The sequence below is a fragment of the Rhincodon typus genome, chromosome 14 (genome assembly GCF_021869965.1).
Source record: "Rhincodon typus isolate 14 chromosome 14, sRhiTyp1.1, whole genome shotgun sequence".
NCBI classification, from domain to species: domain Eukaryota; kingdom Metazoa; phylum Chordata; class Chondrichthyes; order Orectolobiformes; family Rhincodontidae; genus Rhincodon; species Rhincodon typus.
In genome coordinates this window covers 64114884-64133573 of record NC_063345.1, presented here as the reverse complement: position 1 = coordinate 64133573, position 18690 = coordinate 64114884, and the positions used below count along the sequence as shown (strand labels likewise).

Genomic DNA, 18690 nt, shown 5'->3' with positions numbered 1-18690 from the left:
TTTCTTTTCTGAAGAAGGGTCTAGGCCCGAAACATCAGCCTTCCTGCTCCTCTGATGCTGCTTGGCCTGCAGTGTTCATCCAGCTCCACACCTTGTTATCATGGAGCCTGTCAGCCTGGGAGTTTCGGCTGGGTGAACCTGCTGACATTTATCACAAGAGGAGCCAGACGTGCTGAGTGTGTCCGAGCCAGATTTGGGCTCATCTTCCTCAGCTTGAACTCCCACAGGACTGAGTGTGGGAGCTAGGAGGGCCAGAACAACTTCTGGTGTTTCCTGACAGGAGACTTTTCAGGGGCTTGCATGTCATTCCTCCTCTGCCAGGATGCCTACTGGAACCACCTAGTCTCCTTGTGAAGAGGGGGGCATCTGGATTGAGGTCAGATTCACTTGCGTCACACCAATGGCAACAACAATGGGATGCAGGTCTGTGTGTGTGTGTGTGTGCAGTGGCTGTGTCTGGCATAGCTGTTAGTGCCAGCAGGAATGACGGTGAGGTGTCCTAAATGAGTTAGAAGGAAGCACAAAGGACAAGAAGGCTTCGGAGTTTGGGGAGGGGTTAGGGGGAGGGGTGTTGTGGATGAAAGCCATTGAAACTAGATGCTGCATGCAGTAATGGAAATGGTACAGCCTGAGCCTTATGAGAGGCGTGCACTGTTGCAGAGTTAGGGTGTACGTGAGGCAGCAGGGAGAAGATGGTGGCATTACCCTTGCAGAGCACAGAAGGTCATTAACACTCTTCCGGCTTTACCGGGCATTCTTCTGGACCTTGGATATCATACTGACCTGGTCGGCTGGGTTTGGTGGCATGGTCTCCTCTGGCAGTCCTGAGGAAAGGGCACAGCCCTCCTCTGCATCACTCTATCCACCAGGGCATCCAGGCCAAGCAGGCTGTCAATTTTCCTCAATCAGCTATCTCTTTCCTGATTCTTCTCGCACCGGAACTGTGAAAGGCTATTCTTGACATGGGTGCACAGGTTGGATTTAAAGGTGGCACCGGGTCCTCAGAAAACTAGGCAACAGTAAGCACTTCCAACACTGGGTGAGTGTGGGAGAGAAGCGGAGATTGTGTGAGATAACACCCTTAGAGCTCACAGAGAGAGAAGCCCTCCATGAAACTCCCCACAACTGACAATTGGCCAATTCTGGGGAAATTTCAACCCACGTTGTAAAAGACACAGAGACATTTTACTCAACGTGCCTCCCAGTTTTGTACCTTGTCTCAGTCTTTCAGCATATTTTATTTTCTCTCACCCACTCATCTAAAGATGTTTTCCTCAACCATTTCCTGTAATGGTTACATCAGGGTGACTGACCATCCTGGGATTTTCTGGGACTGTCCTGAGATTTGGCTCTCTGACCTCTGTCTGGGCTTCCTGAGATCTCATTTGTCCTGGATTAGTTTCTGCCTGCACAAAGACAGGCCTGAGCCCACGCTGCAGTGAGGGGTCACTGGCAATCACTCCCCTATGTGAAGGGGTTTAACTTTGATGGGTTACTGGTTAGAGTTTGTGTCTTGTGCTGTCTTGTCCAAGCCCACGGCAGCAGCCTGGTTATAGTCTCAATCCTAAGTGCAGCTTTGAAACCGTACCACCCCCTTCCATTCCCACGCCTGCTCCAGAACCTGTACTTCTTCCCCTCAGATTTGGTCACCCTGGCTCACATCCTCACCATTCTCCGAGCACAAAAACACTTTCATAGAATCCCTACAGTGTGGAAACAGGCTATTCATCCCATTGACATTACACACTCCCTCCAAACAGCATCCCACCCAGACCCACACCCCCTACTGCTATCCCTCTAACCCTGCTTTTCCCATGCCTAGCCTGCACATTCCTGGACACTATCAGACAATTTTGCATGGCCAATCCACCTAACCTGCACATCCTTGAACTGTGGGAGGAAACCAGAGCAGCCAGAGGAAACCCACGCAGACACGGGGAGAATGTGCAAACTCCACACAGACAGTGACCCGAGGCTGGAATCAAACCCAAGTCCGAGATGCTGTGAGGCAGCAGTGCTAACCGCTGAGCCACTGTGCTGCCCACATTTCCTCATTTCTATGTTGGATTTTCTGTAACTTCTGGTCGTAACGTTGAAAACACAGGTCAGGTCACCTCGCAGTTTCCAAGGGAAAATCACTGAGCTATTCAATTATTCGTGATGTCTGTAATCTCCCAGTTTTGCTAACAGCCTCGTGAATCCTTTTTGCATCTTCTCTATGAATTCTATACCTTTTTGGTGTATGGAGACCAGAACTAGGCATTGCATTTTAAACATAGCCCCTGATCAAGGTTCTGACCAACTTTACCCTAATCTCACTCCTTTAGAATTCTCCTAAAGCAGAGAAATTAATGTGTTTTTAATTACTTCGCTGACCTGCAATGCTGCTTTTACTGATTTGTTCAAGCTTATTCTTAGATCCTTTTGTTCTTTCACCCCATTAGATTCCAATTTTCCTGCGTGTAACTGACGTTTCTATTTTCCCAATTCAAGTGTATCATCTTGCATTATATATAAACTTAATTTATCATGGTGTAAATACATTTTCAAGATTAACCTTTACTGTACTATTTACTATCGTGCAGGAAGATCACTTCACAGAAGTTTATGTGCTTCCAGTCTTTCCGCATCAGGTTTTGACATTAAAAAAAAAATTAGCCACATTCCTTTTCTCTGCAATCACTCCAGCATACGGGATGCGAAGAAAATGGTCATGTTACTGGTCATAATGGAAGAAGAGTCACTCCAGTTCATGTTCTAGGCCCAACCGTTTTCAGCTCCTTTACGAATGACCTTCCATCTATCATAAAGTCAGAATTGGGCATGTAGACCGTCTGTAGTGTTCACTTCCACTCATGACTCCTCTAATAATAAAGGAGTCCGTGGATGCATGGAGCAAAACCTGGGCAACATTCAGGCTATGCTGATAAGTGGTAGATAACATTCACATCCTTATTATGACAGGCAATAACTGTGTCCATCAAGAGAGCCTAACCACCTCCCCTTGACTTTCAATGGCATTACCATTGCTGAATCTCTCACCATCAACATCCTGAGGTCACCATTGACCAGATTTTTAACTGGGCCAGCCACAGAAATAATGTGGTTACAAGAGCAGGTCAGAGGCTGGGAATTTTGTGGGAAGTAATTCCTCTCCTATCTCCCAAAAAAACTTGACTGTCATTCACAAGGCACAAGTGAGAAATACAATGGAATGTTCTCCACTTGCCTAGATGAGTGCAGCTCCACCAACACTCAAGAAATTCAAAATCATTCAGCCCAAAACAGCCCACTTCCTCATCACCTAATCCACCATTATAAGTATTCAGCATTTTTTTCACTGCCTAATGGTGTCTGTATTCAAAATTTGTTTTCAAAACATCATCTACACCTGCAATATCTACCACCTCAAAAAACAAGCGCAGAGACATGGTAATAAACACCACCAACCAGTTCCCCCCCCGGCCACATGCTATCCTCACTTGGAACTGTATGACACTTCTACCACGATCATTGAGTCAAAATCCTGGAAGTCCCTCCCCATGTGCACCTTTACCAGACAGACCGCTGCAGTTCAAAAGGAGGTTCACCTTCTCAACAGCAATCAAGATGGGCATAAAATGTAGGCTTGGATGAAGAAAATAAACTTGAAAGACTCCCTTGTGTCTCAATGAACTGAACATGATATAGTGCTCGAATTATGAATGGACTAGAACTCTGCACTGTCCAATCACAGCTGCCAGTGGCTTAAATCACCTACACTGCCCACTAAGTGAATCATGAAGTTCGGAAATTGATAGGCATAGAAATTTCCAAACAATACTTCCTCAATCATTTCAACCTGCAAAAACTTTGCACTATGACCAAGTGGCACCACTTCTGGAGGTCGAAAGCTGAGTTATAGGTTGTCATCCAATGCCTTTATGCGATGATTTCAAAGTGATCATCACATACGTGAATCAGAAAGGATCTTAGTCACTAGACGTCAGTGCATTTGCAACCAACTACCTTAAGTTGAGCAAGAGAGTGCTCATTTCCCAGGCAACTATCATACTGTTTAGCCCACAAAGGCAAGTCTCAAGATTGATCATGAATCAATGAAATTTGTATTCTGGAACAGTTGCATGTGCTAGCTCAGTGATATTTGAAGAAATGCAGCTGACCACAGCTCTAATGAGATACCTGCAGCAGCCTAAGTAATTACTGAGTACATGATACTGCTGTTCAGGTGACTGACAAGATTGGTGTAAGCTTGGGTCTATTCACTACTGAAGTCTCCAAGTAATATTGGGTGGAGCTGTTAAACCAGCTTTCCATATTATTCTGTGAGGTTCCTGTTTGGCAAGGTCAGTTCAAATTACTCCCTTTATCTCAAAAGAAAGTCATAATCGTGAGTCTCAGACATTTTATTCCACTTCCTGTGGTAGGATGTATTTCTTCTTATGTCAACTCTGACACTTTATCTCATAAGAACATAAGAAATAGGAGCAGAAGTAGGCCAACTGGCCCCTCAAGCCTGCTCTGTTATTCAATAAGATCATGGCTGATCATTTTCATGGACTCAGTTCCACTTACCTGCCCACTCTCCTTGACCCTTAATTCCTTTACTGTTCAAAAATCTATCTATCTTTGCCTTAAAAACATTCAGTGAGGAAGTCTCAACTGCTTCACTGGGCAGGGAATTCCATAGATTCACAACTCTTTGGGGGAAGAAGTTCCTCCTCTGCTCATTCCTAAATCTGCTCCCCCTTATTTTGAGGCAATGCCACCTAGTTCTAGTTTCACCTGCCAGTGGAAACAACCACCTTGCTTCTATATTATCTGATCCCTTCATAATTTTATATGTTTCTTTAAGATCCGCCTCTCATTCTTCTAAATTCCAATCATCCCAGTCTACTCAATCTCGCCTCATAAATCAACCCTTTCAACTCCGGAATCAACCTAGTGAACCTCCTCTGCACCCACTCCATTCCTTTCTCAAATAAAGAGACCAAAACTGTACACAGTACTCCAGGTGTGGCCTCACCAGCTGCAGCATAGCCTCCCTGTTTTTAAACTCCATCCCTCTAACAATGAAGAACAAAATTCCATTAGCCTGCTTAATGACCTGCTGTGCCTGCAAACCAGCTTTTCCTGATTCATGCACAAGGACACCCAGGTCCCTCTGCACAGCAGCAACTGCAATTTTTCACCATTTAAATAATAGTCCATTTTGCTGTTATTCCCACCAAAATGGATGACCTCACACTTATTAATATTGTACTCCCATCTGCCAGACCCTTGGCCACTCACTTAGCCTATCTATATCCCTCTGCTGGCTTTCAGTGTCCTCTGCACGCTTTGCTGTACCGCTCATTTTAGTGTCATGTGCAAACTTTGACACATGCACTAAGTCTTCACCTCTAAATCATGTATGCAAATTGTAACTAATTGTGTTCCTAACACTGATCCCTGAGGCACACCACTAGCCACTGACCTCCAACCAGAAAAACACCCATTTATCCCCACTCTTTGTGTTCTATTAGTTAATTAATCCTCTGTCCATGCTAATACATTACCCATAATGCCATGCACCTTTATCTTGACTAGCAGCCTTTTGTGTGGCACCTTATCACATGCCTTCTGGAAATCCAAATACCACATCTACAGTTCCCCATTGTCCACTGTGCTCATAATGTCCTCAAAGAATTCCAGTACATTAGTTAAACATGAGCTGCCTTTCACGAACCCATTTAGTGTCTCAAGCACACCTTAACTTAGAATCACGTAAGTGTGATGGAATCATTCAAAACAGAATAGCAAGTACATCTGTAGCCCAATATGTATATGGTTGAGGTTGTAGACGTGCTGGCTGAATGGTGGGTTTGGACGCAAACGTTTCGTCACTCTGCTAGGTAACATTGTCAGTGCACCTCCGCTGAAACGTAGGTGTCCTGTCCCACTTGTTGTTTATATGCTTTGGTTTGCTGGGGTGGTTGGCATTAATTCCAGTTTTGTTTCTCAGTGTATCCAGTCCTGTTCAATGTGTTTGTTGATGGAGTTCCGGTTGGAATGCCACACCTCCGGGAATTCCCTGGTGTGTCTCTGTTTCGCTTGTGCAATTATCAACGTGTTGTCCCAGTCGAGTTCCTGTCCCTCATTGTACGTGTGTAGTGAGACAAGTGAGAATTGGTCGTGTCTCTTAGTGGCGCTTGTCTCACTACACACGGGCTACGAGGGATACGAATTCAACTGGGACAACATGTCGATAATCGCACAAGACAAACAGAGACACGCCAGGGAATTCCTGGAGGCCTGGCATTCCAACCAGAACTCCATCAACAAACAAACTGAATTACACCCTGTATACAAACCAGAAGTAAAACCAACCACCCCAGCAAACCAAGGCATATAAATAACAAGCAGGACAGAAACCGGAGGCGCACTGATGATGTTAGTGACGAAACGTTTGCAACCAAACCCACCGGCTCGTCGAGCATGTCTACAACCTCATCCACGACCCGAGCTACAAATCTTTTCCAAAACTTTAAAATGTATATGGTTCTTGTCCATATTTTGAAACAGTGCTGATTTTCTGCGATATGAACCTGCTACAAAAACAACAGAAGTCCAGGCATCAGAAAACCAGTTTAAAAAAGTATGTGGTTTCCTATTGACCATCAGGGAGGGAAATCTACCATCCTTACATGATCTGGCCTGACATGGAACTCCAGACCCACAGCAATGAGGCTGACTCTTAACTGTCCTCTGGGCAGTCAGGGATGGGCAATAAATGTTAGCACTTCCAGTGATGCCCGCATCTTATGAATAAGTAAAACTTAATCAGCATACAGCTTTATTCTTGCTTCCTCTTCACTGTTCAAGCAGATTGCCCTTAACCAGGAGAAATGAAATGTTCTTTATTCATCCAGCTACAGAGCATGTTTGTTTCAGTGCTTCCTTAAAGTGGTGCCTTGTCAGGGGAAAGTAGAGCAGTGAGATATTGCCTTTGGTATGATCAGAGGCTTGGAGTCAATGTTGAAGGCTTTCAGAGGTGATAGAGGAGTCTAAGATATTAGCTGATATATCTGACATAATCATCCTTTATCTGGCTGATGGTCTGATTGGCAATTTAGAAAATATTGTACAAACATACTAATAGTAGACCATTCAGCCCCTTGAGCCTGTTCCACCATTCAGTAAGATCATGGTTGATCTGATTGTGACCTCAAATCCACATTCCTGACAGTCCTTCATTACGAGTCAACGGTGACACTAAAAATGCACAGAGCTCAAGGATTTCCTCCCTTGATGAATATTCATAAACTGGTCAGATTTTAATGACAGTTTGACAGCATGCATTATCAATTTTCCTGACCGAAGAGTAATTGAATTCATTTTCATAACTTGCCCTGTTGCAATTTGAACTTCTGGTAGCTAGTTCAGTTCCAGGAACATCAGACACTGGACCAAAGAACTAAAGAACTTATCTGTAAGCACACAACCTGTACAGAGGTTCACACCCCACGTGTAACAGTGCACTACACACATAGTTACATAGGCTACAAATAAGAACATAAGATATTGGAACAGGAGCGGTCTCTGTGGACTTTGAAGTCTGCTCCAACATTCAGTGCAACCATGGCTGATCTTCCACTTTGATTCCGAGTTCAATATCACAACAGTGTCATCAAATCGTTTAATTACCTTGGTGCACAAAAACCTATTGATCTCTATCATGACTATATTCAATAACCAATTAGCCTACACCTCACTTCACTGTGTACAGAGACATTGTACCTACACTGGCAAAATTAAGTAGAAAGAGCTGCCGCTTCCTGTGATAGTCCTTTCAAAGAGATGGCAAATGCATGATGGATTAAACTCCATCCTATATGACAGGATGATTCATGTCTAACCCTAACCCTGATTCATGTCTAACCCTAAACTTAACCCTAATCCTATCATATCTAACCCTAACCCTATCGAACCCTAACCCTAACATGGAAATGAACAGCTACACAAAACTACACTAAACACCCAAAACTAAGAGAAGGAATGCACTTTTCAAAGCCTTCTACAACACTCCATTTTTCCAGTGACCTTATTATTGCAGGCAGTAATTCCCAAATATGAATGATACCAAATCCTGTTGCCATAGCAACAATCCTACGAGTAGGTCAATTCAACAAGACTCAGCTATGTCTGTACCAAATCTGGAGCTGGGTCTAATTTTTCCCATGAGTCTCTCAGCATTGAGGATGTGAATGTGGATGAGTGTGTGGCACTGGATATAGAGAAGAGATGAAATGGTGAAAGTCTCTGACCTCATTGAGGGCTGGCAGCAAACCCTCTCTTTTGTCACGACTGACGTGTTAAGTATGTTAAAGAGCGTAGAAATTTCTCATTTCATACGCTTTCCAGACTCGAAGAAAGCTGACAGTTTGAAGGGTAGTGAGGAGAGCTCTGGGGAAGGGGGAATTGCTTTTCAGCACTTCCTGTGGACCAGAAAGTATGCTTCCTCCTGCCTCAAACTTCACCTACATCTCCCACACCCCCCCTCCACACCATGTTGCCATCATCAGACAGCCCATTCGCACCTTCAGCACACCACCACCCAGCACAACCCCTCCCCATGTTAGCCACATTAGCCACGGCTGAGGTCACAGAAGACTGGAGGGTAGCGAATGTTGTACCCTTATTCAAGAAGGGCTGCTAAGAAAAACCTGGGAAGTATAGATCAGTAAGCCTAACATCTGTGGTAGGTAAGTTACTTGAGAAGATTCTGAGGGATGAGATATACATGCATTTGGAAAGACAAGGTTTAATTAGGAGTAGTCAGCGTGCCTTTGTGCGTGAGAGATCATGCCTCACAAATTTGTCAGAGTTCTTTGATGAAGTGACCAGGAAGGTTGATGAGGGCAGGGTGGTAGACATAGTCCATGTAGATTTCAGTAAGGCTTTTAATAAGGTTCTGCATGGTAGGCTGCTCTGGAAGGTCAGATTGCATGGAATCCAGGGAAAGCTGGCAAATTGAGTACACAATTGGCTTGATGGTAGGAAGCAGAGAGTAATAGTGGAAGGATGTTTGTCGGACTGGAGGCCTGTGACTAGTGGTGTGCCTCGGGTTGGTGCTGGGCCCATTGCTGTTTGTTATCTATATCAATGATTCAGATGAAAATGTACAAGGCATTGTAAGTAAGTTTGTGGATGACACTAAAATAGGTGATATCGTGGACAGTGATGATGGTTATCAGAAATTGCAGCAGGATCTTGATCAGCAGGGGAAGTGACCGAAAAATGGCGAATGGAGTTTAAGAAAGATAAGTGTGAGGTGTTGCATTTTGGAAAGTCAAATCAAGGTAGGAGTTTCACAGTGAATGGTAGGGCCTTAAAGGGGTGCAGTAGAACAGCGGAACCTTGGAGTTCAGGTGCACGGTTCTCTGAAAGTGGAGTCACAGGAAGTCAGGGCAGTGAAGAAGACTTTTGGCACACTAGCGTTCATCAGTCAGGGCATTGAGTATAGAAGTTGGGAAGTTATGTTGCAGTTGTATAGGACGTTGGTGAGGCCACACTCGGAGTGTTGTGTTCAGATTTGGTCACCTTCCTATAGGAAGGATGTTATTAAACTGGACAGAGTGCAGGAGAAATTTACAAAGATGTTGCCAGGACTCAAAGGACTGAGGTATCGGAAGAGTTTGACAAGCTGGGACTTTCTTCTTTAGAGTGTAGGAGACTGAGTAGGGATCTTATGGAAGTGTATAAGATCATGAGAAGCATGGATAGGGTGAATGCACTCATTGTTTTTCTGAGGGTTGGGGTATCAGGGACGAGAGGGCATCAGTTTAAGGTAAGAGGGGAAAGAGTACATGGGAATCTGAGGGACAACTTTCTTACACAGAGGATGGTACGCATTTGGAATGAGCTACCAGTGGAAGTGCTTGAGGCAGGTACATCAACAATGTTTCAAAGGCATTTGGATAAATACATGGATAGGAAATGTTTAGAAGGACAAAGGCCAAATTCAGGGAAATGGGGTTAGTGTGAATCGACATTTTAGTCGGCATGGACCCCTTTGGGCCGAAGGGCCTATCTCTGTGCTGTATGACTCTATGTAAAATGTCATTGTTTCTAAGAGTAGACAGCCATTAAATCGATGATTAGATGCCCCATATTCAAACGCACAGTAGGTTAATGGGTTTGGTCACACCCACCACCCCACTTCAAAACCCACACAAAGTGGGATGGGTTGTGCCTCCAAGGTCAAAGCCCCAACCTGCCAAACCCCCACTGCTCCCCCCCCCCCCGCCCAGGTCTTCCCCATGACTTGTTCTGGAATGTTCCCTGTCCAACTAATAATGCAGCTTTTCAAGTAGGCTGATGTCTACATGGTGATCCTGTAACAGAGAGAAAGCACATGCTATACAGTTAAAACCATCGAGCATTCAGGAAAACCCAGACACATAAGAACACAAGAAATAGGAGCAAGAGTAAGACATGTGGCCCCTCGAGCCTGCTGAGCCATTCAATAAGATCATGGCTGATCTTCTCGTGCACTCAGCTCTGCTCACCCACCATAATCCTAAATTCCTTTACAATTCAAATATCTATCTATCTTTGCCTTAAAAACATTCAATGAGGTGGCCTCAGCAGCTTGTCATCTGGAATTCTGCCTCCCCCCACTGTCCCACATAACTAGCTGTAATAAATATCCAGGTCTTTGTTTTTTCTGGTAACTTGCTGTCTAAAATCCAGCAGGGGAAACAGAGCTTTCTCTTGTGCCCCTCCTGATGCACTTTACCAGCATGACAGGACTTAGTAAGGGTGACAATGTCCCAGTGTCTTTTTTTTTGACCTTTTTTTGACAAGGAATATCCTTGTTCCAATATCCATGTCTGACATCCTTTTCTATTTGGTGGAGTAGGTAGACTTTCTAGCTTCTCAGCGCTCTCCCTACACATTCTGAGAGAGGAATTTTATGAGCCCAAGGGATACCTCTCAGACAATGATCCACTTCTATGACATTGGCTATACCATTGAAACATTTATTATTGGGACTTTCATCTACCTGATAACTAACTACACTTGGCAATTGCAATGGAAGATTTCTGTGGGAATTCTGTTGTGCGAAGATATTAGGGTGTCTTTTGTATTTCTTTTGTGCAGTTGGAGGATATGGAGGCGCCAAAAACAATGCAGAAAACCAATCTCCAAAGCTGCCCAAGTCCATGTCTGTCACTCCTCAGCAACCTCACAGGACAGAATGGATTAATGAAGAAGAGCCAGAAGACTTACAGAGTTCGAATGAAACAGATATAAATCAAAAGGGAGAGGATGAAATTAAAAATAACACCGAAAACAAAAGACCTATGAACAAATTAAAGCTAAGGTTCGCTTCTCAGGATACAATCGAAAATGGATTATAACAGGCAGTGGGTGTGAGAAAGTCGAATGCACCTCCATTAATTCTTTGAAGCAATTTGTCACAGATCCAATGTAGAATATCCAGAACAAAAAGAAAAATTGAAAATTGTTGTGACAGACGATGTGAAATATTCAGCACTCAACAGTCATCTTAACACTGAAGCCACGCTCTATATGAGATTTTCAGGTACCATATTGATTATTAGAACATTGGAGCAGGAATAGGCCATTCAAACATGGCTGCCATTCAATTTGATAATAGCTAAATGAACTTCAACAACACTTTCCCTTGATATCCCCATATACACTGATGTCACTATCATGCTCATTGATTAAGTTTCTACGACCTCTAGGGGCTGTAATTCCAAAGATTTACCAGCCTCTGTGAAGAAATTCCTCCTCATCTCTGTCTTAAATGACCTAATCCTTATTCTGAGACTGTGCTCCTTGTTTATAGGCTCACCGGCCAGGGGAAACACCCCATATCTACATCCACTCTGTCACACCCTGTAAGAACTGCGAAAATATCAATTAGATCAGCTCTCACTCATCAAAACTCTGGAGAATACAGATTCAAGTTTACTCAATCTCTACACATACAACAAGTTCCACCATCTCCAAGATCAAATCCCACTTTAAACAGTTGAAGGACGGTTGACACCTGGCAGGCCAGCAGAATCCAACCTGCAGGAATAGGGCCTTTTGACAGTGCAATAGGCTCATTTTGTCGTACAACCTTGGGAATGCATTTCTCTTCATTTTTGTAATATAGCGTTATTTCAATGATCAAACAAACTTCTTGTACACAATTATGTCAAATATCACTTTCAAAATACTAGGTCAAAAGACTGTTTTCTAGGAATGGCTGTTGGTGACAGGAAAGCTGCGCAACATTAATGCCTCAGAGATAGTAGGAACTGCAGATGCTGGAGAATCTGAGATAACAAGGTGTAGAGCTGGATGATCACAGCAGGCCAAGCAGCATTAGAGGAGCAGGAAAGCTGACGTTTTGGGCCTAGACCCCTCTTCAGAAAAAAAATTAATGCCTGCTTTTTTTTTTCCCGGCGCTGTTCACACATTTACGAAATACGGAGTAACTGTATTAAAATCGGTACCAATGTCTCTTTGGACTTTGTAAGCTCCTGTATGTAGTTTAAAGTCATCATTATAGTACAAAGCAAATTCTCTTGCAGTGGTCATCAGGGCAGATATTGCATCCAAACACCATGTACAGTTACTATCGAAAATATACTGTATAATTAGCCATCATTAGCTCACCTGACACTGCTTGAAACCCTGTAGGCATTTAAGGGAATTGCGTAAATAGTGCTGAAAATATCTTTACTCATCCAGATGCGTAAGAGGCTATTGAGTAATAATCACATATAATAAGCGGATTATTAATTTCCTAAAGTGAAGTGATTATATTTCAATCTGTCTGAAAAGCTACAATATTATAAGCATGAGACATTAAGCACTTTAATAATGTCATGAGCACCGTGGGACTGAAAAACCCTGGGAGTTTCTAAATTACTCCCAGACATCTATTATATCCACATCTCACATTTGTGTTGCTGTTCTCTGTCTACTAAGCACTGCTTCTCCACTTCAGAGACGTCTTCTGTCATCAAGGATTCACATGTTGAAAGAAGTGTCGGAGAGAGATAAGTACATTCAATTTGGAAATAAGCAGTGCTATTTGATGGGCACCACAACATCAGAAGATTTTATATCATCTCATGTACAATGTGTTACAAAGTAACTGTATGTATTATATATAATGTATCAAGTGTTATACTGTATCTGCTCTGTACATATAGCTGATGCACCATGTAATTGTATGTATTGTACATATACCCAATAATTGGCTGCAATTCCATTTTGTTGTTATGGAAAATAAAAATTCGAATCAACCAGCATTGTGATTTAGCAATGAAACATTTGCAGTGATTCTGTGGGGTCCGGCTCTAATTGCATAATTTACTGAGACTGGTTGATACTTTAAAAAGAACTGCACATCAAGAGTTCAGTATAAAAATATCAAAACAGCAAAAGATTGTAAAGTAAGGGTGAGAGGACTGGAGAAGAAGAATATTAGTCAAAGAGGCAGTTGATGATGCTGCTGGGAAACGTGCAGTTATGTATTAAGTGCCAGACAATAGGCCAGTGCAATTATTAGCCACATTTGTAGGTATTGAAAGCCCAATAAACTATGTCACAATGAGAGAAAGTCTTCAGTATGGGGTTGCAGGTAGACCAAATGCTTCTCGAGCCAAGAAAATCCACCAAAAACAGGTAAAAAGCAGGTGAGCAGGATGCACTTATCACTGGGACAGGAGTACCAGTCCATGAAGTTAAAGTTGTTTCAGAGATAGTAGGAACTGCAGATGCTGGAGAATCTGAGATAACAAGAGCTGGATGAATACAGCAGGCCAAGCAGCATCAGAGGAGCAGGAAAGCTGACGTTTCAGGCCGAGACCCTTCTTCAGAAATGGGGGAGGGGAAGGGGGTTCTGAAATAAATAGGGAGAGAGGGGGAGGCGGATAGAAGATGGATAGAGGAGAAGATAGGTGGAGAGGAGACAGACAGGTCAAAGAGGCGGGGATGGAGCCAGTAAAGGTGAGTGTAGGTGGGGAGTTAGGGAGGGGATACGTCAGTCCAGGGAGGATGGACAGGTCAAGGGGGCAGGATGAGGCTGGTAGGTAGGAGATAGGGGTGGGGCTTGAGGTGGGAGGAGGGGATAGGTGGGAGGAAGGACAGGTTAGGGAGGCGGGGACAAGCTGGGCTGGTTTTGGGATGCGGTAGGGGGAGGGGAGATGTTGAAGCTTGTGAAGTCCACATTGATACCATTGGGCTGCAGGGTTCCCAAGCGGAATATGGGGTGCTGTTCCTGAAACCTTCGGGTGGCATCGTTGTGGCACTGCAGGAGGCCCAGGATGAACGTGTCGTCTGAGGAATGGAAGGGGGAGTTGAAATGGTTCGCGACTGGGAGGTGCAGTTGTTTAGTGCGAACCGAGCGTAGGTGTTCCGCAAAGCGGTCCCCAAGCCTCCGCTTGGTTTCCCCGATTTCGAGGAGGCCACAAAGGGAACAGCGGATACAGTATCTGCTTGATGTGGAAAGTCTTCTTGGGGCCTGGGTTGGGGGTGAGGGGGGAGGTGTAGGGGCAGGTGTAGCACTTCCTGCGGTTGCAGGGAAAAGTGCCGGGTGTGGTGGGGCTGGAGGGGAGTGTGGAGCGGACAAGGGAGTCACGGAGAGAATGGTCCCTCCGGAAAGCAGATAAGGGTGGGGAGGGAAAAATGTCTTTGGTGGTGGGGTCAGATTGCAGATGGCGGAAGTGTCGGAGGATGATGCGTTGGATCCAGAGGTTGGTGGGGTGGTACGTGAGAACGAGGGGGATTCTGTTTTGGTTGCTATTGCGGGGAGGGGATGTGAGGGATGAGTTGCGGGAAATGTGGGAGACATGGTCGAGGGCATTCTCGACCACTGAGGGGGGGAAGATGCGGTCCTTGAAAAACGAGGACATCTGAGATGTTCGGGAGTGGAATGCCTTATCCTGGGAGCAGAGGCGAAGGAATTGGGAATAGGGGATGGCATTTTTACAGGAAGGTGGGTGGGAGGACGTGTATTCTAGGTAGCCGTGGGAGTCGGTGGGCTTGAAATGGATATCAGTTTCCAGGTGGTTGCCAGAGTTGGAAACAGAGAGGTCCAGGAAGGAGAGAGAGGTATCAGAGATGGTCCAGGTGAACTTAAGGTTGAGGTGGAATGTGTTGGTGAAGTGGATGAACTGTTCGAGCTCCTCATGGGAGCACGAGGCAGCGCCGATACAGTCATCAATGTAACGGAGGAAGAGGTGGGGTTTAGGGCCAGTGTAGCTACGGAAGAGGGATTGTTCCACGTAACCTACAAAGAGGCAGGCATAGCTTGGGCCTATGCAGGTACCCATGGCTACCCCCTTTGTCTGTAGGAAGTGGGAGGAATTGAAAGAGAAGTTGTTGAGGGTGAGGACGAGTTCGGCTAAGCGGATGAGGGTTTCAGTGGAGGCGGACTGGTCTGGCCTGTGGGACAGGAAGAAGCGGAGGGCCTTTAGGCCATCTGCATGGGGAATGCAGGTGTATAGGGACTGGACGTCCATGGTAAAGATGAGGTGTTGGGAACCAGGGAATTGGAAGTTTTGGAGGAGGTGGAGGGCGTGGTGGTATCATGGACGTAGGTAGGGAGTTGCTGGACCAAGAGGGAGAAAATGGAGTCGAGATAGGTGGAGATAAGTTCAGTGGGGCAGGAGCAGGCGGGGACAATGGGCTGACCAGGGCAGTCAGGTTTGTGGATTTTGGGAAGGAGATAGAAGCGGGCGGTGTGGGGTTGGGGAACAATGAGGTTGGAGGCTGTGGGTGGGAGGTCACCTGAGATGATGAGGTTGTGGATGGTTTGGGAGATGATGGTTTGGTGCTCAGGGGTGGGGTCATGATCAAGGGGGCGGTAGGAGGAGGTGTCGGAGAGTTGGCGCCTGGCCTCGGCGATGTAGAGGTCAGTGCGCCATACTACAACTGCGCCTCCCTTGTCCGCGGGTTTTATGGTGAAGTTGGGATTGGAGCGGAGGGAGTGGAGGGCTGCACATTCTGCAGGGGAGAGGTTGGAGTGGGTGAGAGGGGTGGAGAGGTTGAGGCGATCGATGTCGCGACGGCAGTTGGAGATGAAGAGGTCGAGGGAGGGCAGGAGGCCTTGGAATGGTGTCCAGGAGGATGGGGTGTGTTCGAGGCGGGAGAAGGGGTCAGTAGGGGCAGGGTCAGGCTCACAGTTAAAGAAGTAAGCGCGGAGGCGGAGGCGGCGGAAAATCTTTTCAACGTCCAAGTGTGAGCGGTATTCGTTGATGTGTGGGTGGAGGGGGACAAAGGTATGGGGGGATGGTGAAGACTCGGCAGGGCTGGGTGCTACAGTCTCCTGTGGAGGTGGTGGGCGGAGCGACGTTGGTGTTGGCGGTGGGCGGAGTGATGTCACTTATCTGCCTTCCGGAGGGACCACTCTCTCTGTGACTCCCTTGTCCGCTCCACACTCCCCTCCAGCCCCACCACACCCGGCATTTTTCCCTGCAACCGCAGGAAGTGCTACACCTGCCCCCATACGTCCTCCTTCCCCCCGATCCCAGGCCCCAAGAAAACTTTCCACATCAAGCAGATGTTCACCTGCACATCTGCCAATGTGGTATACTGCATCCACTGTTCCCATTGTGGCCTCCTCTACATCGGGGAAACCAAGTGGAGGGTTGGGGACCGCTTTGCAGAACACCTACGCTCGGTTCGCACTAAACAACTGCACCTCCCAGTCACGAACCATTTCAACTCCCCCTCCCATTCCTCAGACGACATGTCCATCCTGGGTCTCCTGCAGTTCCACAACGATGCCACCTGAAGGTTGCAGGAACAGCACCTCATATTCCGCTTGGGAACCCTGCAGCCCAATGGTATCAATGTGGATTTCACAAGCTTCAAAATCTCCCCTCCCCCTACCGCATCCCAAAACCAGCCCAGCTCGTCCCCGCCTCCCTAACCTGTCCTTCCTCCCACCTATCCCCTCCTCCCACCTCAAGCCCCACCCCCATCTCTTACCTACTAGCCTCATCCTGCCCCCTTGACCTGTCCGTCCTCCCTGGACTGACCTATCCCCTCCCTAACTCCCCACCTGCACTCACCTTTACTGGCTCCTTCCCCACCTCTTTGACCTGTCTGTCTCCTCTCCACCTATCTTCTCCCCTATCCATCTTCTATCCGCCGCCCCTTCTCTCCCTATTTATTTCAGAAACCCCTTCCCCTCCCCCATTTCTGAAGAAGGGTCTGGGCCCGAAACGTCAGCCTTCCCGTTCCTCTGATGCTGCTTGGCCTCCTGTGTTCATCCAGCTCTTGTTATCTCATGAGGTTAAAGTGTTCAGGTTTGTGCTGTTAACGGTTTTAACTGGGGTAAAAAGCACCAGAAGATGTTGGATCTGTCTCTGCAAAACTACTCTGGCAAGGGAGTCAGGGAATTTGTTGCACGCAATATCTCAGGTTAGTGATTGGCAAACACTCCAACATAAAAACGGCACCCACTTGCCCGAGATATAGTGGAGGCTGAAAAACAAAATGGTTAAGGTTTAGCAAACTGCACTTTTTGATTTCTATTAATCTTAGGTGTCTTGAAATGAGAGGGAGGTCATGTATTGTCAGCGTCAATTAAACAATTCATTCTTTGAGCATTTGCTGTGCTCTTGTTTTATGAACTACCAGATTAAAATTAAAGGTCCAGGGTCCTGGGGTGTATTTATTACAATCTTGCTATGGTCTAATACTGACGTGGTGCATTTGTTCTTCTGGCATTATAATATGAATATTTATACATCAGTATACTACATAACTGATGTAAGTTAAAGAAAATTCTCACACTAATTCTGGCAAATACAATCAGCTGGTTGAAGACTTTGCACGTCACAGCATTGCAGGAATTTAATGGGGGTGATATGTGTCGGCTGTCAGGTGAAGAGCATGGATGAGATCCACATTGCCTCTTTAGGGGAAGGCCCACTATGAACACAAAATAATGTGCTTCTGAACAAACCTTCCACAGGAGTAGGATGCCAGTTAAGCGCAGGGGTTGGTAGCTCCTTTGCTTTGATGTGTCAATGGGGAGGCAGCAACTGCTGCAGATTCATGGACCAATCCCGGCTCGAGGTAAGCGAAGACAGGAGGTGTTGCATGGGGTAGGGTTCATGGAGGCTAAGACTATATAGGGTCGGCTGAAAGGGCAGGGCTTTAGCTCTCAACAGGCAACCTCTCATCTTGACACTAGGTCCTTTAATCAGGCTCTGAATGATGCTTGTGCATTCCCCCAAATCCCCCAATATGCTCTGATAGCACGCGGGTACATCGCATAGCTCACTTGTCATTACCTCCGTGTGGTGACAGGCCGTTGTTTTCATGTGACCCTAACTCTCGAATTGGAACAGTCCCTCGAGCCTGTTCTGCTATTTAATAGGATCATGTAGAGGAGGCCACAATGGGAACAGTGGATGCAGTATACCTCCTCGACATCTACATGTGGCCTCCTCTACATCGGGGAAACCAAGCGGAGTCTTGGGGACCGCTTTGCAGAACACCTACACTCAGTTCGCACTAAATAACTGCACCTTCCAGTCGCGAACCATTACAACTCCCCCTCCCATTCCTCAGACGAGATGTCCATCCTCGACCTCCTGCAGTGCCACAACGATGCTACCCTAAGGTTGCAGGAACAGCAACTCATATTCTGCTTGGGAACCC

The 18690-nt window shown here is 45.9% G+C and overlaps 1 protein-coding gene across 1 annotated transcript in view; it reads left to right on the top strand.

Annotated features, from left to right (window-relative positions):
* LOC109936810 (sodium/hydrogen exchanger 2-like) overlaps positions 1-13341 on the top strand; it is a 145645-nt gene extending 132304 nt beyond the window's left edge. Inside the window, exon 12 of the mRNA XM_048605134.1 lies at positions 11146-13341. Within this exon, the coding sequence (XP_048461091.1) occupies positions 11146-11405 (260 nt within the window). The 3' untranslated portion in view covers positions 11406-13341. The remainder of the gene's footprint in view (positions 1-11145) is intronic.
* Positions 13342-18690: the final 5349 nt, after the last annotated feature.